This window comes from Curcuma longa, chromosome 15 (assembly GCF_044706935.1).
Source record: "Curcuma longa cultivar G26 ecotype Majalengka, Jawa Barat chromosome 15, ITB_CL_G26_1.1, whole genome shotgun sequence".
Lineage (NCBI taxonomy): Eukaryota > Viridiplantae > Streptophyta > Magnoliopsida > Zingiberales > Zingiberaceae > Curcuma > Curcuma longa.
The window spans coordinates 2,004,602-2,030,329 of record NC_133875.1 but is presented as its reverse complement, the minus strand read 5'-3'; the positions used below and the strand labels follow the sequence as shown (position 1 = coordinate 2,030,329).

Genomic DNA, 25,728 nt, shown 5'->3' with positions numbered 1-25,728 from the left:
TTTAACGGTTATTTTTTAATGACTAATTTTTTAAAAATAATAATAATAATTTTAATATTTTTAAATATTTTTAAAATATATTTATTTAATATATATAATTTTAAGATGATTAAATGGACGGTGGGATTCATAAATAATGAGTGTTAATGTTAAAAGGAATATAGATGAAAAAGATATTATTATAATGAGTATGTGACAGTGGACCCATGTTTTTTAATCAGGTAGAGAGTATTATAACGAAGATGAGTTGTGGATGCCCTAAATTATTATAATATTTATTTTAATATAGAGATTTATTATATTGTTTTTTTTTAAAAATATTAATAATAAGGAGTTGACCGAAACAAATCTTTTATTATCTACCATTGGATAATATTGTTTGGCGACATGAAAATGGAGGCTCCTTAGCAATTAAAAAAAAATGATAAATCTCAGTCAGTCTTATGGACTCAATCCCTGGGGGTGGCCGGTCTGGTTCCACGGAAGTTTCCCACCGACCACCAGGGTAAATCGGGAAGCGCATACGGCGATCAATTCAGATGTCCAGCATCTTTTGATTGCGTTCCCCATTTGAAAGAAAATCTTGCAAATACGCCGTAGTTGGGGATCGAACCGTGGGTCCCTGGGTCACAATCCGAATAAAATATCCTACTGTTGCACCATTGCCCCGGCTCCTTAGCAATTAGCATCTACGAAACGTTAAAATTTAAGCACTCAATTAGAGAAGAGATACTCTTTTGATTTTGACCCATTATATTAATTTTAATAAACTGAGACTTTCAAACAACCTGATCAAATTAACAACTCAACTTTTTCAGTTCAGACGAAGGTAGATATATAGATAGAACCGATCGATAACAATCCCATTTCAAGGTTGCTAATGGCAGCCAGCTAAAGAACCAACCTATTAGCTTCAGAGAGAACGTCTGGTTCCTCTTCCAGGTTGCCCTGCGAGATGGCCGCGGCTTGTGGTGGCGATGTCCTTTGCCACGGAGAGCACGATGCTTCTTGCCAGCAGGTTTCATTTAGCATCCATTTCTCAAGGTTCCAGCAAAGAAAAAGAAAAAGATCGACATTAAGGGTAAACGTAAGCAAATTGTAGATTTTAGAGTTTTTGGCAATAATTCAGTTGTTTTTCTTAAAAAAGAAAGGTCATAAAGGAAAATTGTACTAAATCCGCCAACTGACATATTAAGAAAGATAAATTTCTCAATTTTATTAGTTCGAAAGTCAACTTAATCATTGTGTCTATTGACTCTTAGTAGATAAATATTGATGCTACTACGTACTCACATAAGTATCACTAGGTAAGATTGTTTACGGAATCGATTATCATTTGATGGTGAAAGATATATTTATACAGAGAATGACAAATAGGTTATAAAGTAGAGTTGATAGATATTTTTAGGCCTTATTTAAGAATCAATATCTTTCTTGGATTTGAATAATACTTTTATTATACCGTCTTTTAGATGAAATTTAATTTTTATTTCTTATTTGGACAAATAGGTTATTGTTCATTTGAAAATAAAATTTTCAATATTTTCCTAAAGTCAATATAGATTGGCAATGATTCCTTGATTAATAAGGTTTACAGATTAAACATCTTAATTCCTACTGACAATGGAATTATGTATAACATAGGTACGAATTACAATTTGACTAATGAGAATTTTTCTACATTGTGGCATAGACATTTAGGATATATATACAAACAAGATCTAAAAAGTTAATGTCACATAGAATTCTTAATTCCCTTGACATGTTAAATTTTGATGTATACATAGAATGTATTAAGGAAAAAATGAACGACTAACAAAAGAAATAAGGGTATATGCAAATGTAGTAAAGTCTTGAAACTAATACATACATATATTTGTGATCAATTTTTTAAGGCATCTTAAAATCGACACACATATTTTATTAGTTTTATAGATGACTATTCACAATATGATTATTTATATCTTGAATTTGTAATCTTTGGATGTGCTCTAATTTTCAAAATCGAAGTTGAAAATCAATTAGGTAAGAAAATAAAGATTGTTATATCTGACTGTAGAGGTGAATATTATGGTCGGTATGATGAATTAGGTGAATGCCCTAGATCTTTTACAAATTGCCTTGAGTGTGTGGTCGTACCTTAATATATCATGTCTAATACTTCCAATTAAAATGGTGTAGTTTAGCGATAAAATCAAACCCTAAAAGATATGGTAAGAATTATGATGACATTCTTCTCCATCAAGATCGATCCCAGCCAAAATAGAAGATCCTACAAAAAGAAAATAAGATAGGTTAGTAATAATGTAATTATAACAACCTATTTGAAAAATAAATCTTTACAAGTAATAACTTAAAAAAATCCTAAGTAATAGAAATACTAACATACCTTGCAGACAGCTATTGATCCACATCAAACACTGAGAACATCAAAACAAACCTCCTTTGCCAATCCAAAATCTGCAAGTTTCACAGAGCCATTCACGTGAACCAATATATTTGCACATTTGATATCTCTAGCACAGTAAGGATATCTATTAAGTTTCTTCTCATAGGATATAGAAAAAAACAAAATAATTAGCACAAGCTGTTCGGAAAGCACAAATATTTGATAATAAATTGACACACTTTACTATATGAAACCATCTTGAAGAATAAATTCATGTAAATGTAAAGAACTTGATCTATGAACAATACTGAACAATGTTATTACCTTGTCTGTCCCATAATACTGAACAATGTTATTACCTTGATCTTGAAGAATAAATTCATGTAAATGTAAATGTAAAGAACTTGATCTATGAAAACTGCCGAAACAAGTTATTACCTTGTCTGTCCCATAATACTGAACAATGTTATCATGTTCAAACTGACTCAGCAGCATATACTTACACCTGGAATTCAAATTAAATTTGAATTATGAAAGATTTAAGAAATTTAATAAACAGTTATATGAAAGAATTATGATCCACCCATTTAAACCCATCTGCTCACCTCATAATCCCAACCGAACAATAACTCTAAGCCACAATTCCATTGCTAAACCATAAGCCTAACCAAATAGCTAAGACAACTACAAGAACATTTACCTCAGATTGAAGCCCTAGCTCTCTTTTGATTTGGTTCTTCCTTGCGGCAGCACCACACCAATCCTGATCGGTTCCAAATCACACAACAAGCTGTGAGGCAAAATCAACCAAGATTCAAGGAAATTGAAGGTCGTCCAACTGGTTCAACTCAAAACTGAAGTAATAAACCTAGTTGCCCTTCCCTTACCTCCCGATTTCTTCTTCCTTTGCTTCCTGGCAGCAACTTCCTCAATCTCGGTCCTAGGGCAAGGAGGTGCGGCGGCGTCGAACTAGGCGTGCGGCTAGGGAAAGGAGCTTTGGTCCTTGTGGGGCGGCGGCGGCGGCGAGCAGCAAGCGCTAGGGTTCTGCTTCCTTGCGATTTGGCGGCGGCACGGTGAGGCATCGGCCGGCGGCGACGGTGGAGGAAGAAGCGAAGAAGTAGAAGAGGGTTTGCGGCGGCGGTACGGCTTCGTCGGCAGATCTGTAGCAGAAGGGGTGCGAGGGAGAGGAGGCGGCGGTGAAGGGCGCGGCGACGTCTGGCGGCGATGGGCGCAGCAACGTCGGGCGGCGACAGGGCAGCAGGCGAAGAAGGGAGGAGGAAGAAGCGATGCGGCACGGCAGGGAGATCTCGCCGGCAGCGAGGAGGAAGAGAGGGCTTCTTCTCCGTGCTATGTGCGACGAAGGTGGCGGCGTTGGGCGTCCCTTTCACCTGGCTTCGGCGGAGACGGTGGGAACAGCACCGCGTCGACGCGATGAGGAAGAAAATGAGGAGGGTCTCGCGGCTTGGGGAGGTGGTATTCGCGATTTTAGGGTACAATACCGACCTTTAAAAAATAATAGCGACGGAATTATTCGCTATTCCGTTGTCTATATTAGCAACGGACGTTTCTATTCCGTCTCTAATTTAGCGACGGAATACAATATTCCGTCGCTAAAGTATTTTTTAATACAGAAATTAATATTTTCATTTATATCTAGAGACGGAATATTTAAATCCGTCGCTATAATTAGCGACGGAATATTTAGCGGAAATATAAATCCGTCGCTAAATTAGAGACGGAATATATTCCGTCTCTAATTATTCCGTCGCTAAAGTATTTTTTAATACAGAAATTAATATTTTCATTTATATCTAGAGACGGAATATTTAAATCCGTCGCTATAATTAGCGACGGAATATTAATTTCCGTCTCTAATTAGAGACGGAAATATAAATCCGTCGCTAATTAGCGACGGAATTAATTTCCGTCTCTAATTAGAGACGGAAATGAATATTCCGTCTCTAATTATAGCGACGGAAATTAATTCCGTCGCTAATTCCGTCGTTATTTCATGAATTTCTTGTAGTGTATCTTTGTGGGGTGAGACTACAGTGTACCTACTTAATCGAGAGTCATTGGGGGATTTAAGTCAGTTCTGAATATAAGGGTGTCTAGCCTTTCTGGAATCAACAAAATGAGTAGATAGAAGATGTTGTCGATAAGAATCTTTTCAAGTGAAGGTAATGTTCACTTCTTTTTCTTTGTGGCACTTTGTTCTGTCGCTGTTGCAGAATTTTGTAGAGTGGAAAATGTTGTAGTGTCTAATTTAGGGCACCGCCTAATATACAAATTTCTGAGAGAGACAAGGGGTGCTAAGATATTATTAATTACAGATCTAGACTTAAATCTAATTTATTGATTTTAGGAAAATTGCATTAGTATATATGAAGTGAAAAGCAGTAGAATAAAATTTACTGAAACTAAAAAAGTTACAATTATAACAACAACAAACTATGGAAGAAGGAAGAATTAAATGAGATGAATGACAAAATAGGTAAGAGGACGACTTTTTATATAACAAATCTTGATTCTGTTAATTAATTAGTTGCTAATAATTCTCTAATTAACTAACTTTATTTTTATTTAAATCCTAAACAAATGAAGCTCCCACACATCTTAATTAATAATTTAATAATTATAATTTTTTTAAAAAAATTATATAATAAATTTTCTGTTAGTTAGTTGCTAATATTTTTCCAATTAATTAGCTTTATTTTTTTAAAAATCCTAAACAAATTAAGCTCCCGCCCATCCTAATTACTAATTTAATAATTATAGTTTTAAGATTTTTTTTAAAAACGTGTGATGGTTTTGTAAATTTATTAATTTCAAATGCATGTATTTCTCAACCAATCAATCCACTTGAAGCTCTAACAAAATGATTTAAATAAGCAGAATATAATTAATTTTAATTACATTTGCTAAATAAGGTCTCACAAATTGGGTCCATTTAATGTTTTAATATTATTATTTATATTCTATTTTTTGTAAACGTTACCTTTTAATTTCAAATTATTTTAATTTTATTTGTTGTTGATTATTTTTAATTATAAACGTTATTTTTTAAATACTAATTACCTTTTTCTATATTAATATCTTAAAAATTTATGCCTCGTTGCCGCTAATGATCTCGCACTGTTCTTGAAAAAATCTTTCAAAATTAATTATTTTAATTATATTATTGATCGTATTTTTTTCACTTCAAAAAAATAGGTTTGAATAATTTAAAATATATGAATATAATTTTAATTTATGAAGTGGAAAAGTTAAAATTATTTGATGATGATTTAGTAAAAGAAAAAATATTTAAATCTTGAAATTAATTTTTTTTAAAATGTGATATGTTATTTGATATTAGTTGTTTAAATTTATTTTTCAAATTAAAAGTTTTAAAATAAATAATAATTTAGAAATAATCTGGATTGTTGGATTAAGATGGACAAATCAGATTCATATCGAAATGAGAGGACATAAGTGCAATCATGTATTACCAATTAGTTGTTGGATTTTATCTCTAATTGGTGAGCTTACATGTTTTGTATGATATGCAGATATATATTATTAACCGATATAATTAAACTCATTAAGTGATGTAACTAATATTTGTTACGACGAATTTGAATTATTGGATGTGAAATTTATATGTGTCGAATTCATTAACCCACATTGTTATCAATGATAGATTGATAATGAATTGGCTTCATATAAATAAGGCATGTTCCATAATTATAGGGTTAGAGATTCTTACAAATTTCCATAATATCCATAGATGAGGAAATTACTGTGTCATCACTCTAACTCTTACGAAAGACCATCCCCTTGCTTTTCTTCTCCACAGGATTTTCGGATTTCTTGAATGACTTATAGACGATGACTATTTCGCTGCATTCAGGTCCATTGTCTATTTCAATTTCAGTATTTTAATTTCTGCTATAGATTTCAATGTTACTAGTGTTGGTGTTGGCAGCACCACATTGAACTTATGTTTTGATATATGATTAAGTTTAAAATTAGTATGCTTTGTATACTGATGAAATGTTATCAACTGTGCAGGTGTAGGTTACTTGACAAGAGGTAAAGTCCTAGTGGAACTAGTAAACTGAAGTCCTAGTTGAGAATTAGGTAGGGGTAAAGTCCTAGTGGGACTAGTCAACTAAAGTCCTTGTTGGGAACCAAACAGAGATAAGTCAAAGTGGTACTAAGAAATTGAAGTCATAATTGAGAATCAGGCAATGACTAAGTCCTAGTGGGACTAGAGAATTGAAGTCCTGGTTGGGAATTAGGTGGTAGAAGTCCTACCTACCTGGTAGGGCTAGGTAATGCAAGTCTTAATTGGGAACCAAATAAGAAAATCCTAATTGGGAACTAGGTTGATTAAGTCCAAGAGAAATTGGCTGAAAGCTGAAGTCTTGGCAAGTAAGTTCAAGTGGAGTCAATTGGGAACTGAAATCTTCACACTAAATCAAGATGGGTTAGTTGAGAGTTGAACATCTAGCTAAGGTAAATGCGAATAATTTTAAATTATATATTATACTTATTACGTGTAATAATTACAGGGAAGCTAGTTTTGACGGTTCTAGGCGATTGGAAGGGAGTCCAAGCAACTAGCTGAGGATAAACCTCGTTTGAAGAAGTTAGGAGGTTGTAGGTGACCGGAGCGAGGAACGGGGCGATTGTAGTTTTTCGGGTGATCGGAGATGGCTTTCAAGCGACAGATGGTGACGAGATCTAGTGATCTTGATGAGCTAGATAAATTGATTTTAAAAGGGTCTAACAAATTGGGTCCATTTAATATTTTAATATTATTTATATTCTATTTTTTTTAAACGTCACTTTTAAATTTTAAATTATTTTAATTTTATTTTCTGGTGATTTTTTTAATTATAAACATTATTTTTTAAAAACTAATTATCTTTTTTTCTGTACTAATCTTTTAAAAACATACACCTTCATTCCCGTTGATGATGTCGTACTCTTCTAGAAGGCATCTTTCAAAATTAGTTATTCTAATTATATTATTGATTATATTTTTTTCATTTCAAAAAAGAGTAGATTTGAATAATTTAAAATATATTAATATAATTTTAATCTGAAAAGTTAATATTATTTGATGATCATTTTTTAAAAGAAAATATTTAAATCTTGAAATTAAATTTTTTAAAATACGATATGTTATTTGATATTAGTTATTTAAATTAATTTTTTTTAATATAAAAAATATGCCTTATATTGGTTGTGCTGTGATTAGCCCAACTTGCCTCGACTCAAAATGGTCCGGACTCTTGGTCGTGCCAAGCATAGTCTAGTCCCAAATGGATCCAGCCGGGCACTAACCATCATACTAACCTATGATAGGACGGGCCAACTCATTAGAAATCCATCATATGACGGGACAAGGTGGACCGACCTACTAACTTGTCAGATTAGAAAATATTCAACTCAACTCAACCTAAGCGGATTGTGGGTTAGGCAAGTTAACTCATCGGTATGTCAAAAAATAAAAATATATATAAAATATTAAAATTTTTAAATTTGAATTCTTATTTAGATGAGTCAAACCCACTATGAGTTTTCTACTTTAATTTTAAATTTTAAAAAATAAATAAATTTTCTTAACTTGTGAACCAACTCAAGTTTGCCACGAGTCAATCCACACGGATTGCGAGTCTAGACGAGTCGGCCCACATGAACTTATTTTAAAATGGATTAATAAAATTTTAATTTAATCTGTTTAAATTATTTAACGGAGCAGATCAATCCGATGGATCCAAGCTAAATGGATGACTATATTTGTGGCCCACAACATGTGGATTATGATAACGTAAGAAAGTATATCCTGATTTATATTCTTTCCCCCAAAACAATGAAAAAATATTTAAATTCATGAGGATATTATAATATTTTGGTACTAAAGTTATTAAAATAGCCAAAAAATCATTGAAAATAGTGAAAACAGCGAAGATTTCTTTAAAATCTAAATATTCGAACGATTTATAAATTTTTCCAAGTTTAATTTCCTTGAATTTTTAATTTGTGTAATTTATATATATTTTTTTAATTTTATGCTATCTTGATGATTTATTGCAAAAGAATAAACTTTTAAAAATTGAAATTAATAAATTTTTATTTACGATTCAATAATATCTAAAAAATAAAATAATTTAACAATTTTATTAATTAAAAAATATTTATTATGAAATTTTATATATATATATAAGTGGATGGCCTTTAAAAATGATTGAGATTTGAGACGCCACTGTACGATTGTTAAATTATTTGGTTATTTTTATTTTTATTTAATTTTTATCGAGTTAATAAAAGTTTTGTTTTTTCTTTTATCAAGTTAACAAGTCCTATCGCTGTGTCAATGGAGGTTTCTGGGTGGGAAGCCAACACGAGCGGCTATGTCCTTAGCTAGAGATGGAAATAACGACACGACGTCATTTGCAATACATGAGCCCACCACCCCAATTGATCTTGCCCTTCGGACGATTTCTCCTTTCTCCCATGCTCAATATATCGGTTTGGACGACTTCAACACAATGATTCATGTTATGAAGATTCCATGCTATCACAAAGAGTGCTTGAGAAAATGGTTATATATCTCAAAGCCTATGTTGTCTGGAAATTTGGAGACGAGAAACGGGAAACGCGGAAACGGAAACGGGAAACGGCAATAATGAAGTTTCCAGATTTTGGAAACGTACAAGAAACCCCCTTCGTCTTCTCCGTCGCACCCACCGTTCCACCAGCCGTCCGCTTTCATGCAGCGCGCGCAGTAGCTGCGCCCCCTTCCGCCATGCCCGGCGCTGCAATCCCCCTGCATCGCCGCTACCACCGCTCTTCCCGCCTCCGCACCGCTGTATATCACCGCCATCACCCCGATGGCGTACTCCCGCCCCCTCCCTGTCATCTTTTCTACTGCTCCGGCTAGCGCCGGTGCTGTCGTGGGGTGGCTCCGCACCTTCGCGGTGCCGTCCGGGACCGTGCAGAGGAGCTCTAGTGCTGCCAGCACCCGCTCTGCTGTCGCGCCACCTGGCCCCGACGCTGCTACGGCTGTTTCTGGTAAGTTTCCATCCATGGAAACGTTTCCCAGCGTTTCGGAAATGGGGACGGCAGTCTAAATATCGTTTCCAAACAGCACAGCTCAAAGCAATACGTATCCATTCTGCAGATTCACACTTCCTGACGACGCAGAGTAGTAGCAATTGGATTTTTGATTCATTCATTAGTATTTTTTTGGTTTTTTAGTTTGATTGTTTTAATTTAGTGTCCTTAATTAATGCAAACATAATATTGGATATGCATAAATATAAATAAGATTTGATGTATATTTTGTTAATTCTTTTTTTTTTATTTCAATATGTTTAGTGATATAAACTGGGTTTAGGCTCTTCTTTTCGTAGTCATTAAATTGATTAATGATTGTCTAACCTAATAAATTATCTTGGAGGAAAAAATTTCTAAACCGAAGTGAACGAAATTAGTTAAAACTTTCAACTGAAGTAACAATTTTCTAGAAGTTAACAATTGTTAATTAGATTGAAATAAAAATTATAATTACATTATTTAGTTTCTTAAAACTGTAATTAATTATTAGATTATTAAACTGTAATTTGGGATGGGCAGGAGCTTCATTTGTTTAAGATTTAAAAAATCAAATTAATTAATTGGAGAACTATTAGCAACTAACTAACAAATGAATGAATTGAGGAATACATCATGAATCAACAAATGAATGAACTGAGGAATTGCTTTTCGATATAGTATTGTAGCTACTCTACGTCTGATTAAGTGAGTGTGAACCTGCAGTGTAGACAGGTATTGCTTTGAGTTAGCCACTCCCTCAAGCACTCATCGTGAAATATGTGACGACATGACATCTCCAAAACATGAGTCGTTATGTCGAAATTGTTTAGACAGATTGAACATGTGTCAGGTTCTTCTACAATCTTCACTCGAAGCCTCTCCACCACTGCTATAGGCGTTGGCGTGGGTCCTATGATGGCCTCCTCGTTGTCATCATCATCATCTTCTTCTTCCTCCTCTTCCTCCTCATGCCCCTCGAAGAAATATCGTTGTGTCTCTGGAGACACAAGGTAGCGAAGTTCATCAACAGAATAAATGGAAGGAGTCGTAATAACGGAGAAGAATTTCATTGTGGATAATTCCATGATTGGAAAACAATCGAGCACCGCCCTGGTGTATCTACGAAAAGCTACAGCAAGAAAAAAAACGGTCAGTGATGCACACATGAGCCTCCACCATGTCACAGAGCATCCACCACATCTCCACATGCCAAGTGGCCTCATCAACAATGTTCTCGTAGAGTTGGTCGATGGTAAAATAAGTGCGCTCAACATCATGGATGGAAGGAGAAATTGTCTGGAGGCAAAAATAGCAGATCAATTGGGGTGGGTCCACGTCTACGAACGTCGTGTCACCACTTCTGCTTCTATGCTAAGGAAATAGTCCTTTGCATCGACTTCCCACCCAGGAATCGAAATCGGAATCGACAAATGAAGTTCCCGCACATCTTAATTAATAATTTAATAATTATAGTTTTAAGATTTTTTTTTTATATCAAATCTTGATTCTATTATTTAGCTGCTAATAATTCTTCAATTAACTAACTTTTTTTTTAAATTCTAAACAAATGAAACTCCCGCGCATCCTAATTAATAATTTAATAATTATAGTTTTAAGATTTTTTTTTTAAAGTATGATTTATGATTTTCAAACGTGTGTATGTCTCCACCAATCACGCCGCTTGAAGCTCTAACAATATGTTTTAAATCAGCATACATACTATAATTGATTTTAATTACATTTGCTAAATAAACGTCTAACAAATTAGGTCCATTTAATATTTTAATATTATTTATATTCTATTTTATTTAAACATCACCTTTAAATTTTAAATAATTTTAATTTTATTTGTTGTTGATTATTTTTAATTATAAACCTTATTTTTTTAAAAACTAATTATTTTTTATTAATTTCTTAAAAATGTGCATCCTCATAACCGTTGATGATCTCGTACTCTTCCATAAAATTTTTTTTCAAAATTAATTATTTCAATTATATTATTGATCATATCATTTTTTTTCAATTTAAAGTAGGTTTTAATAATTTATAATATATGCATATAATTTTAATTTATGATATAGAAAAGTTAAAATTATTTAATGATGAAAAAATTTCGACAACATCGCCCCTGTAACAATAACATTTCCCTGAATACATGAATACAAATAGGCCAACACGACCACAATAAGGACTACACGTCCCTATCCATACAAGATAAATATAAACAAACAAATAGTAAGGCCTACATGGCCACAACCATGAACTATCACATGCACACAAAACCTGGATAAGCAAACCACGACAAATCCACAGAAGATAGAAAAACCACGCAACAGAAATATAACCAATCCAACAAACCATACCACCACAAATACAAGTCCAAAAACTTCGATACGCACAAAAAATCCAACAAATCATAAATACAACCATATCGAACGTACAGAATCCGTACAATTCAAACCATACAAATATCTTCTGATGTGAGATGGATATAGTTGGCCAGCTCTTCAAGCTCCAAGTAAACCTCTTATTTGCTACCTAAGCAGAAAACAAAGCAAACCCCAGGGTCAGGGTAGTGAGCATTAGATGCTCAGTGGATACAAAATATAAGTGCATGAAAAAATAGATCAGTATGAATAACAAGAGTATATAGTCCAGAATGAATATATATAAAGAAGATAAAGAATAATCAACAAGTATCATGAATAATCAACAGGTGACAGAAGTAATCAATAGATAACAGGAATAATCAATAGATAACAGAAATAATCAACAGATAACAGGAATACTCAATAGATAACAGGAATACTCAATAGATAAATCAACAGGTAACTGAAATAACCAACAAGTAACAGAAATAATCTACAAGTAACAGGAATCATAGCAATAGAACATGTTAAATCAACTGAGATAATAAAGAAAGATCAATAGTATATAACAGATATATGAATCATGCAAGATTAAGTAATGCATGGCATGTCAAACAATGCAACAGGTATATATCAATCAAGTGCAACAGTAACACACAAATATGCTGTAAATAACAGTGCAATATAATAGTAATCATAATAGCAAATGCATACAAACATGCAACACACATCACAGGCAACATGCATGGTCACTGTCTACACTCGCCATCCTCAATCACTCACCTAGTACAATGAAATGAGGCGCACAACAAGACATACTGCACAAGCTCAAACAACTAAATACCCTAAACAGGTGGGGAGCAGGCAGTGTCTCACAGGAGGGCAATATAGTCAGTCCTGGTTGCACCCAACAATGGCGCAACAATTGCTCTCACCCAAATTCCACCTCAACACGGTGTTAGGGGAGTGTCAACAACAAATACAGCCAACATGCTGTCAACAACAACTACTACTAACATGTAGATGTTATGTTGATCATCCAACATATAATAGCTACAACAAATCAACATAATCAACAGGAATTAAGATGAATCATCATAGGTCAACAATATAAAAGTTGAGACTGTTCTATCAATGGATAGATCAATCAGAGGTCAATCAGCATATATCAAGTAACGAACGATATAAGGTATCAACTGAGTAATTAGCATAGATCACAAGAGTATCAACAGAATAATATCATATCATGTTAAAGGTCAACAGACAAGTATCAAGCAATGAATATCAATAGGTATCAACTAGCTAAATAGCACAAGTAGCAGACGTAGCAATAGGGTAGATACAACAGCAATAGATCATGCACTGAAAAAAAACCTGTATTAATCAAGTACAGGATACCTACCTGATCAGACGATCGTCAACAATCGAATCCCAGAAATACAGGACCACCAATCAATCAAGGTCCTGAAAAAGGAATAAATAATATTCCTAAATACAACAATTAAACTAATAAAATCACACTAATGTCATACCTAGATTTAAATCAAATTTAGCCTAACCTAATTAGTCCAACCAACCTAATTAATTTAACACGACTTAACCAACTTACTAATTAGTTATATTCACCAATTAATACCACTAACTTAAATCCATATTTAAATAACCGGATTCAACTCATCCAAAATCAACCGAAACCCTAAAACCAACAGCACAACCAAACCTAACCTCAATCTACAGATCAACACCACCATCCAATGGAAATCCCACGATAAACAACAAAGTTATACCGAATTAACACATTCCACCAACAAATTAATCACCAACAACTCTAACCACTTTGATATGATTGTGCTGCCCTAAATCCAGCCACACACCGAAACCAAAATCCCATAAATCCTATAGAACAGGACCTCCCAATAAATCCCACAAAACTATAATCAGGCAATAAGAGTTAAACCCTATCAGAATCCAAGATTAAAGGAAAGAAACCTCACCTCAGATCAACTCCAATCGCGCCCTAATTCGATTGCTCCTTCTCCTTCCCTCATGGTCGAGACTCAAGGAGAACCCCCTTAAATCAATCTGTTCCAAGTTGTAGAGCTCAATCAGATTAAAAGAAATCAAAGAGCTACAGAAAAACTCCCAAGGTTTCGTCCCCTTACCGATCACTTCCAAGTCCCCGGCGTTCTTTAGCTCCGGCAAGAATCGAAGTGGCGGTGGATGGCCACCACGCGCTGGTGCCAAGCTCGGTGACAGGGTGGAGTAATAGGGCAGCAAAACCTCTGAGCTCTTGTGTTCTTGGACGCGATCACAGAGGTGAAGAAGAGATCGAAATTGCGGTTAGGAAGAATCGCGCGTCAATCGTGAGATTAGCAACGAAGAAGGAAGACAGCACGAGGCTTCGGATCGCCCTCACTGACAACCGGCGGGGCAGGCACGACGACGCCAGCGTCGGGCGGAGGAGAGGACGCGAAGAAGAGAGACGCGACGGGTCGATAGAGGAGGGCAACGACCACTAAAGGAAGCAGACAATGGGAAATCGCGGGGAAGGGGGCACGACCCGATCGCGATTTCACGTTTTAACGAGGAGTGTACAGTAACTTGGGTTAGGGTTGGGCTAAATCCATTTAAAATGTAGTATTTACTATAACCATCAAACTGGTTACTGTAGCGAACCAGATTCAATCTTGGTTCGCCTGATTCACTAACCAAACGACCTCCGATTTGATCCAAACCAGTTTCATCGCGGAGGAGAGGACGCGAAGAAGAGAGACGCGACGGGTCGATAGAGGAGGGCAACGGCCACTAAAGGAAGCCCTAAACCCTAAACCCTAAATCGCGGGGAAGGGGGAAAGACCCGATCGCGATTTCACATTTTAACGAGGAGTGTACAGTAACTTGGGTTAGGGTTGGGCTAAATCCATTTAAAATGTAGTATTTACTATAACCATCAAACCGGTTACTGTAGCGAACCAGATTCAATCTTGGTTCGCTTGGTTCACTAACCAAATGACCTCCGATTTGATCCAAACCAGTTTCATTTGATTCATCTTTGCGAGACGAATCTTCCCATCCCTTTTATTTGTCAAAACCTCTTTCATCACAAATCAAACCAAGTTGGTTCAACCCGAATCGTTTGATTCACCAACCAACCAATTTCGGATTTGACCCATTTTGGTTTCGTTGATTTCATCTTTGCAAGACAAATTCCATTCTCACTACAATAAAATTGTCGGTATCTTACATTTTCCCCACTAATAAAAATTTGATCCCCAAATTTACTATCCTCATACTATAGTGTAGAAATACTGTAGTAATATACTCCCGTTTCCATCCGATATCGATATCTCCGGAAGAAACCCGACTGGTCTTTTCGTTCAACCTTCATCTGCTGACACACTAAACATCGCGCAATAAAATCGACGATATCTTTTCATGTCGTTCCACCAATACGAGTGATTCAGGCTCCGATACCTACAAGTATCACCCGGATATATCACAAACCTAGAATGATGTGTCTACATAAAGATAGTGTCGCCAAATCTTCAGAACGAAGATAATAGCGGCAAGCTCTAAATCGTGAACAGAGTAGTTCTTCTCGTAGTCCTTCAGCTTACAAGAAGCATAAGCAACCACACTGTCACGCTGCATCAATAATGCTCCCAATCTCTGAAATGACGCATCGGTGTACAGTATGAGCCGTCATCTCCTGACGAAATCATCAGAATCGGGCACTCACTAACCGCTGCTTCAGCTCCTGGAAACTCATCTCACCAACCCTTGACCAAACGAATTTCGTTTTTTTTTCTTGGTCAGACGTGTCAACGGTGTAGAAATTCGGAAGAAGTCCTCCACAAACCTCCGATAATATCCGACTAAACCCAGAAACTGCGAACCTCTTGAATGGACTTGAGCTGCTCCTAACTAATAACAGCCTCTATCTTCTAAGGATCAACAGAGATACCCCGGCTCGATACAACGTGTCCGAGAAATCCCACAGCAAAAATCCAAAACTCACACTTGCTAAACTTTGCATACAGCTGCTCATGTTTTGCCTCCAAGCGAAAATATAGTAGAATATCATCAATAAAGACAATAATGAACCGGTCCAGATACTCTAAGAAAATCCGGTTCATCAGATTTGTAAATACGGTAGGAGCATTGGTGAAACCGAACGGCATCATCAAAAACTCAAAATATCCGTATCGAGTGAGAAAAGATGTCTTCTGCACATCCTCATCTCGTACTCTGAACTGATGATAACTAGATCGTAATTCAATCTTAGAGTACACAAGAACCCTTCAGCTGATCGAAATAAACCATCAATACGTGGCAACGAATATTTGTTCTTGACCGTTACCATATTCAACTGACGGTGATCGATGCAATATCTCCTAGATCCGTCAATCTTCCTCACAACTAGGACTGAAGCTCCCCACGGTGATACCTCAGGACGAATAAAACCTCGGTGTAATAACTCTTGTAGCTGAAACTTCCGTTCCTTTAACTCCTTCGAAATCATACGATACGGAGCCTTAGACACTGCTACTGTGCTTGAAATTACCTCAATGGTAAACTAGTCCTGCCTCTAAGATGACAAGTCAAGAAGTTTATCTAGAAGCACATCTTGATGCTCTCGAACGATACGTACCTCGGATGAACGAGAACCAATATCTTTTTCTGTTTACTTTAGAAACAATAACTAACTTCGACACCTCCGTCTAACATCTACTATGCCTGTATTGCCAGAATAATGGATTTTTGTTCACTCCTAGTACCCATGAATTTCCATGCGAGTTGATCCATAGGTCGGAAGGTAACCACTTCAACTCGACAATTCATCGTAGCATGATAGTGGCTAACCAATCCATACCAAGAATGATATCAAACTCCATCATATTCACCACCTGAAGATTCACCGTAAGGGTATGACCGTCGAACTCCAACGAACATCCTCTAATCTCCTAATTTGTAGTCAGCACTTCGCTCGAAGATAAAGAAACTGCCAGACTACACGATCAAATCATCAAAATTCGCCTAATTTTCCCTAAAAATAATCTAGACATGAATGAATATAAACTACTCGTATTTATCAAGGTATCAGCAATTATATAGCATAACTGAAACCATACCCCTAGTGATCGATCTGTCGGCCCGCTGTGTCTCCTCTCGAGTAATGGCATAGATCTGATCAACCTCCGCGCTAGCAGGCTGAGTAGCTGAATAAAATGTGGTCTGCCTCCGCTCTGGCTGGAACTGACTCTGGGATATAGGTGTCGTCTGCTGAACATAAGGAGGAGGCACACTGTAAGAAATCGATGCTGCTGGTGGCTGCTGCTGCATCGGCATCGCCGCATAACAGATTTCTGGCTGAGAATCTGCTGATAACATATATGGCTGAGACATTGCTGACCGATAATGCTGTGAAAAATATTGCGTCTCTGAACTGCTGGTGTCCTGAAATGCTGTCGGTATAGCTATATAATCCCTCCCCTGTGGTAGATGTATCTGTGGCTGAGGTGACAGGGGTCGCTGCTGCTGAGGGGCTCTGGTCCTCTGTGTCCTCTGCGATCACTGCTGTATAGGACGTCCTCCAGAAGATGTAACGTCAGTAGGCTCCAATTGAGCCTTCAGACTACAGTCTCTGACTATATGACCAGGAAGTTTGCAAAAGTAACAGATAGAGTGATCCAATGGGCAATCAACCACTAGATGGCTATGCGATCCACACCGATGGCATTTCTTATCCTTATCCTTCTTCCACTGAGATTCACTGGTAGATTCCGCAAGTTGTTTCCCTTTTCGTCGTCTAGAAGAATACCGTGTCCTGGATCCCTGAGCTGGCCTTTTCTGACCAGATAGCTGTGAACTCAGACCTTTCGACTTTTCTGCGTCTCTCTCACGCTCTATCTGATGCGGAGACATCTCAATAAACAAAGCACAATCCACCGCCTCTCTGTACGTGTGGACTGTAAAATCAGACATCCTCTGTCGAATGTATGCAGCTAGTCCCTGAGTGAACTGGAACATCCGATCACTATCCTGGGCTACCAAGTATGGGCAGAACTCAGCAAGTCTCAAAAATTCCATATGATAGTCCATAACTGAGCGGTCGCCTTGCTTAAGGCTCAGAAACTCTTGACGTCGTTCTTGACAGAATGCCGCTGAAAAATACTGCATCTTAAAGGCCTCTCGGAAGGATGACCAAGATAAATCCCGCTCTCCGAATACAGTCTTCATAGTCTCCCACCATATGACAGCCTGATCGCGAAGGTGGTATACTGCTAACTCAACTTTCTCTGCCTCCGTGCAAGAGGTATACTCAAATGTATCAATCAGACTCTCCAACCAAAAGCAAGCAAGCCATGGGTCAGGTCCCCCGTGGAATAATGTCAACCGATCCTTGACGGACTCTGCCAGTATCTGTATGCGGCTCAGATCCACAGTATTGCTAGTTGTCGCCGGTACCGTATCAGACAAGGATATCTCTGGATTATCCATAATATACTCGGAAACCTTCGACTCTACTAGTGTAACAGGTCGTCTCAATGATCGATCTCGTCCTCGATGTCCACGGGTCATAATATCACCTGGTCATATACAACTACTATAAATTCCTAAAAATGGTAATAAAGATACTAGGAATTTTACTTACAATTGCTTGGAGAATTCATGGCGTTGTCTGTCCATCTCACAACTTGGATCAATTAACCAAAACTCGTCAAAACCAATACGACGACAAACTCAAAAAGAACCTAAACCTAAACCCTAAAACTAATAAGATGAAACTCCTAAACAACCTAATGCCTAGTCTAATATGGATCCTAAAACCTAATGCTCTAATACCAAACAATTGGTATCAGATAAACTTACAGATGCAATGATAATTCTCGAAGTCGACAAACACATAATAAATCCGTCAGATATTGAAAACGGACACAAACACAACGATAAATCTAATAGAAATAAAAAATGGATACAGATACAACGATAAATCCAAAAGAATCGTAAAACTAGGCTCCGACTGCAACGAAAATCCAACAAATGCGAACCTAAATGAATCTAAGCTCTGATACTACTAAATTGTCACGTCCCAAGAGGTCGTCAAAAAATTTCGACAACATCTCCCCTGTAACAATGACATTTCCCTGAATACATGAATACAAATAGGCCAACACGGACACAATAAGGATTACATGTCCCTATCCATACAAGATAAATATAAACAGATAAATAGTAAGGCCTACACGGCCACAACCATGAACTATCACATGCACACAAAACCTGGATAAGCAAACAACGACAATTCCACATAAGATAGAAAAACTACGCAACAGAAACATAACCAATCCAACAAACCATACCACCACAAATACAAGTCCAAAAACTTCGATACGCACAAAAAATCCAACAAATCACAAATACAACCATATCGAACGTACAGAATCCGTACAACTCAAACCATACAAATATCTTCTGATGTGAGATGGATACAGTCGGCCAGCTCTCCAAGCTCCAAGTAAACCTCCTATTTACTACCTGAGGAGAAAATAAAGCAAACCTCAGGGTCTGGATAGTGAGCATTAGATGCTCAATGGATACAAAATAAAAGTGCATGAAAAGATAGATCAGTATGAATAACAAGAGTATACAGTCCAGAATGAATATATATAAAGAAGATAAAGAATAATCAACAGGTATCAGGAATAATCAACAGGTGACAGGAGTAATCAACAGGTAACAGGAATACTCAATAGACAACAGGAATAATCAATACATAACAGGAATAATTCACAGGTAACAGGAATAATCAATAGATAACAGAAATAACCAACAGGTAACAGGAATAATCTACAGGTAACAGGAATCATAGCAATAGAACAGGTTAAATCAACTGAGATAATAAAGAAAGATCAATAGTATATAACAGATATAAGAATCATGCAAGATTAAGTAATGCATGGCATATCAAACAATGCAGCAGGTATATATCAATCAAGTGCAACAGTAACACACAAACATGCTGTAAATAACAGTGCAATATAATAGTAATCATAATAGCAAATGCATACAAACATGCAACACACATCACAGGCAACATGCATGGTCACTGTCTGCACTCGCCATCCTCAATCACTCACCTAGTGCAATGAAATGAGGCGCACAACAAGACATACTGCACAGGCTCAAACAACTAAATACCCTAAACAGGTGGGGAGCAGGCAGTGTCTCACAGGAGGGCAATATAGCCAGTCCTGATCGCACCCAACAATGGCGCAACAATTGCTCTCACCCAAATGCCACCTCAACACGGTGTTAGGGGAGTGTCAACAACAAATACAGCCAATATGCTATCAACAACAACTACTACTAACATGTAGATGTTATGCTGATCATTCAACATATAATAGTTACAACAAATCAGCATAATCAACAGGAATCAAGATGGGTCATCATAGGTCAACAATATAAAGTGGAGACTGTTCTATCAATGGATAGATCAATCAGAGGTCAATCAGCATATATCAAGTAACGAACGATATAAGGTATCAACTGAGTAATTAGCATAGATCACAAGAGTATCAACAGAATAATATCATATTATGTTAAAGGTCAACAGACAAGTATCAAGCAACTAATATCAATAGGTATCAACTAGCTAAATAGCACAAGTAGCAGACATAGCAATAGGGTAGATACAACAGCAATAGATCATGCACTGAAAGAAAACCTGTATTAACCAAGTACAGGGTACCCACCTGATCAGACAATCGTCAACAATTGAACCCCAGAAATACAGGACCACCAATCAATCAAGGTCCTGAAAAAGAAATAAATAATATTCCTAAATACAACAATTAAACTAATAAAATCACACTAATGTCATACCTAGATTTAAATCAGATTTAGCCTAACCTAATTAGTACAACCAACCTAATTAATTTAACACGGCTTAACCAACTTACTAATTAGTTATATTCACCAATTAATACCACTAACTTAAATCCATATTTAAACAACCGGATTCAACTCATCCAAAATCAACCGAAACCCTAAAACCAACAGCACAACCAAACCTAACCTCAATCTACATATCAATACCACCATCCAATGGAAATCCCACGACAAACAACAAAGTTATACCGAATTAACACATTCCACCAACAAATTAATCACCAACTACTCTAACCACTTTGATACGATTGTGCTGCCCTAAATCCATCCACACACCGAAACCAAAATCCCATAAATCCTATAGAACAGTAACTCCCACTAAATCCCACAAAAACTATAATCAGGCAGTAAGAGTTAAAACCTATCAGAATCCAAGATTAAAGGAAAGAAACCTCACCTCAGATCAACTCCAATCGTTCCCTAATTCGATTCCTCCCTCTCCTTCCCTCATGGTCGAGACTCAAGGAGAACCCCCTTGAATCGATCTGTTCCAGGTTGTAGAGTTCAATCAGATTAAAAGAAATCAAAGAGCTACAGAAAACTCCCAAGGTTTCGTCCCCTTACCGATCACTTCCTAGTCCCCAGCGTTCTTTAGCTCCGGCAAGAATCGAAGCGGCAGTGGATGGCCACCACGCGCTGGTGCCAAGCTCGGCGACAGAGTGGAGTAATAGGGCAGCGAAACCTCTGAGCTCTTGTGTTCTTGGACGCGATCAGAGGTGAAGAGGAGATCGGAATCGCGGCTGGGAAGAATCGCGCGTCAATCGCGAGATCGGCAACGAAGAAGGAAGACAGCACGAGGCTTCGGATCGCCCTCACTGACAACCGGCGGGGCAGGCACGACGACGCCGGCGTCGGGCGGAGGAGAGGACGCGAAGAAGAGAGACGCGACGGGTCGGCAGAGGAGGGCAACGGCGGCTAAAGGAAGGGGGCACGGCCCGATCGCGATTTCACGTTTTAACGAGGAGGGTAGGGTAGCCTGGGTTAGGGTTGGACTAAATCGGTTTAAAATGTTGTATTTATTATAACCATCGAATCGATTACGGTAGCGAATCAGATTCAATCTTGGTTCACTAATTAAACGACTTCTGATTTGATCCAAATCAATTTCATTTGATTCATCTTTGTGAGACGAATCTTTCTATCCCTTTTATTTTGTCAAAACCTCTTTCATCGCAAATCAAACCAAGTTGGTTCAATTTGATTCAACTCGATTCATTTGGTTTACCAATTAAACAATTTCGGATTTGACCCATTTTGGTTTCGTTGATTTCATCTTTGCAAGACAAATTCCATTCTCACTACAATAAAATTTTTGATATCTCACACTTCTAACCCTTCACCAATTATAAATAAGCCCCCATTTTATCATCTCATTCATCCAATTCAAAGCAGAGTAAGCATTGCATTCTATACTTGCATTATGGAGAGTTCAAGAAGCTTCTTCAGTTTGAAGGTCTTGCGATTTGTAGTGCTGCTATCCCAAGATAAAATCGTTTCTCATATTAAGTATTTGGCCCTTCATAGATCACTTAGATTTCACTTCTCACGTGTCCAATCCTCCATGACTCATTTGGATTTTCCTTCGTATACCAAATGTTCGATTAATCGTGATCCATTTGGACTTCTCATCTCATATCAACTCTCTATTGGATTTCCGATTGTTAAGTATCCGATTAACCATTAACCCACGTAGACTTCTCCATAGTCAAGTATCCAATTAACATACTTGACGTTCAACAAACACAGTGATCAAATATTGAAATTCAACTCAAATCAACGTGAACTTGGTTAACATTAACTAAAAGTCGATTGCAACAACAATTCTTATATGCAATCGTATTTTGGTTGTAACATTCATGCGTAAAAAATACAAATCCAATCAAAAAGTAATGATAATGATGATTTATGATGATGAAGAAGAAGAAAGACAAAATAAATAGTATCTTAAGAATTTGATAGTATCAAACTTTTGTTGAATGTCATTAATCTAGTTGTTTGCAGTTTCAATCATTTTAAAGATTTAAGTAAAAAATATATTTGAGATCTTAATTTTTTTTAAAAATAAATATTAGTTTTTTAAAAATATTTTTTATATAAAATTTAGTTTTCCTATTTTTTTAAATGCAAAGTTACTAATTAATTTTTTATATTTAAAATTTGATAATAAATCATTTTTAATTGATAAAATTATTAAATTATTTAATCTTTCTTAAAATATTATTGAATGTAAATAAGATTTTATTAATTTTAATTTTAAAAAATCTTAAATTTATATTGATAAATATTGTCAGTAATATTCTATAAACTATTCCTCTGGGTTAAAAAATCTCCAACTCAACTCAACCTAAACGGATTACGGGTTAGGCAGATCAACTCACAGGTATATCAAATATTAAAAATTTTAAGTTTGAATTATGATTTAGACAAGTCAAATCCACTAGTTCATTGAGTTTTCTGTTTTAATTTTAAATTTTGAAGAAAAAAATTTCTTAACTCACGGGCAATCCAAGTTTGCCACAGCCGAACCCATGCGGATTGTGAGTCTAGGCGAGTCGGGCCACTTGAACCGACTTTAAAATGAATTGATAAAATTTTAACTCAATTATCTAAATTATTTGACGAAGCAGGTCAATCTGATGGATCCAATCTAAATTGATGACTATTTTGTGGCCCACAATCTATGGATTATGATAATGTTGCACTTAAGCTAGCTAGTATATCCTGATGGTCATTTATATTCTTTTCCCAAAACATTCAAAAATATTTAAATTCATGCGGGTATTATGATCTTTTGGTCCTAAAGTTAGTAAAATAGCCAAAAAAAATCATTGAAAATAGCGAAGATTTCCTTTAAAAAATCTAAATATTCGAACGATTTATAAAATTTTCCAATTTTAATTTTCCTTGAATTTTTTATTGTGTAATTTTTATATATTTTTAATTTTATGCTATCTTGATGATTTATTGCAAAAGAATAAATTTCTAAAAATTGAAATTAATAAATTTTCATTTACGATTCAATAATATCTAAAAAATAAAACAATTTAACAATTTTATTAATTAAAAAATATTTATTATCCAAATTTGAAGATAAAAATTTAATTAGTAAGCAGAAAACTAAATTTTATATAAAAATATTTTTTAATTATTATTAATTTATATATATATATATATATATATATATATATATGAAAGAGTGTATGACCTTAAAAATGGTTGAGATTTGAGACGCCACTGTACGATTGTTGAATTATTTGGTTAAAACTTGGATTATAAACAAGTCTAATCAAGTTTGATTTTTTTATTTTTATTTAATTTTTAATAAACTGAGGAATACACCATGAACCAAATAATGAATAAACTGAGGAATTATTTTTCGATCCAGTATCGTAGCTACTCTGTGTCTACGTCAGTGAGCGTGAACCTGCAGAGTGGACAGGTATTGCTTCGAGTTAGCCACTCCCTCAAGCACTCATCGTGAAATATGTGATGACACGGCATCTCCAAAACATGAGTCGTTATGTCAAAGTCGTTTAGACAGATTGAGCATGTGTCGGACTCTTCTGCAATCTTCACTCGGAGCCTCTCCACCACTACTGCAGGCGTCGGTGTGGGTCCTCTGATGGCCTCCTCGTCATCATCATCATCATCATCTTCTTCTTCTTCTTCCTCCTCCTCCTCATGCCCCTCGAAGAAATATCGTTGTGTCTCCGAAGGCACAAGGTAGCGAAGATGACCGGCAGAATAAACGGAAGGAGCCATAGGGGGAATCTTAATAACGGAGAAGAACTTCATCATGGATAATTCCATGATTGGAAAGCGATCGAGCACCGCCCTGGTGTATCTGCGGAAAGCTACCCCAAGAAAAGCACGGTCAGCAATGCGGACATGAGCCGCTGCCACGTGGGAAAGCATCCACCTCGTCTCCGCGTTCCAAGTGGCCTCGTCGACGATGTTCTCGCAGAGTTGGTCGATGGTGAAGTAGGTGCGCTCAACATCATGGGTGGAAGGAGAAATCATCTGGAGGCAAAAGTAGAAAATCAGTTGGGGTGGATCCACATCTTGCGAATGTCGTGTCACCACTTCCGCTTCCATGCTAAGGACATAGCCACTTGCATCGGCTTCCCACCCAGGAATCAGAATCGGAATGGGCATTGCACCGTTGACTGCTGCGTTGCTCATCGAGTACGTGTTGGTCGATGAATTGATGATTATGGAAGAAGGAAGAATTAAATGAGATGAATGACAAAATAGGTAGGGGGAGGACTTTTTTATATAGCAAATCTTCTGTTAGTTAGTAGTTAGTTGCTAATAATTCTCCAATTAACTAACTTTATTTTTTTAAAATCCTAAACAAATTAAACTCCCGCCCATCCTAATTAATAATTTAATAATTATAGTTTTAAGAATTTTTTTATATAAAAAATCTTGATTCGGTTAGTTAGGTACTAATAATTCTTCAATTAACTAACTTTTTTTTTAATTCTAAACAAATGAATTGCCGACCCCACTTAGTGGGATAAGGCTTGTTGTTGTTGTTAAACAAATTTAAAATTCTAATTAATAATTTAAAATTTAAAATTTTAATTTTTTATTTTAAAAAAAGTGTGATGGTTTTGTAAATTTATGATTTTCGCGTGTATGTCTCCACCAATCACGCCGCTTGAAGCTCTAACAATATGCTATAAATCAGCATACATACTATAATTGATTTTAATTACATTTGCTAAATAAGGGTCTAACAAATTGGGTCCATTTAATATTTTAATATTATTTATATTCCATTTTTCTAACGTCACCTTTTAATTTTATATATAATTTATTTTAATAATATGCATGTACATAATTTTAATCAATTAAAAATATGTCTTAAATCAACATAATTTAATTTAATTTTATATAAAATAGTTATGAATGTTTTAAATT

General features: G+C 36.0%; 1 protein-coding gene across 3 annotated transcripts; it reads right to left on the bottom strand.

The window, feature by feature from the left end:
* Positions 1-11,654: 11,654 nt before the first annotated feature.
* LOC141845840 (uncharacterized) lies at positions 11,655-21,748 on the bottom strand. 3 transcript variants are annotated; one of them, XM_074733840.1, is made up of 6 exons: positions 21,367-21,748; positions 21,200-21,287; positions 20,607-20,668; positions 16,980-18,437; positions 13,250-13,311; positions 11,655-12,016 (listed from the first exon to the last, which is right to left on the bottom strand). In XM_074733840.1, exon 4 carries the CDS (start codon positions 18,427-18,429, stop codon positions 17,419-17,421), a length of 1,011 nt encoding a protein of 336 aa, XP_074589941.1. In that variant the 5' UTR covers positions 18,430-18,437; positions 20,607-20,668; positions 21,200-21,287; positions 21,367-21,748; the 3' UTR covers positions 11,655-12,016; positions 13,250-13,311; positions 16,980-17,418. The 3 variants fall into 3 exon arrangements, with proteins under 3 accessions (XP_074589941.1, XP_074589942.1, XP_074589943.1); XM_074733841.1 differs by having other exon boundaries at positions 11,655-12,012; XM_074733842.1 differs by lacking the exon at positions 13,250-13,311.
* Between the last annotated feature and the right edge of the window lie 3,980 nt (positions 21,749-25,728).

Bases quoted from the DNA above. Each gene is read 5' to 3' on its own strand.
- LOC141845840 (XM_074733840.1), bottom strand. From the start codon at position 18,429: ATGACCCGTGGACATCGAGGACGAGATCGATCATTGAGACGACCTGTT.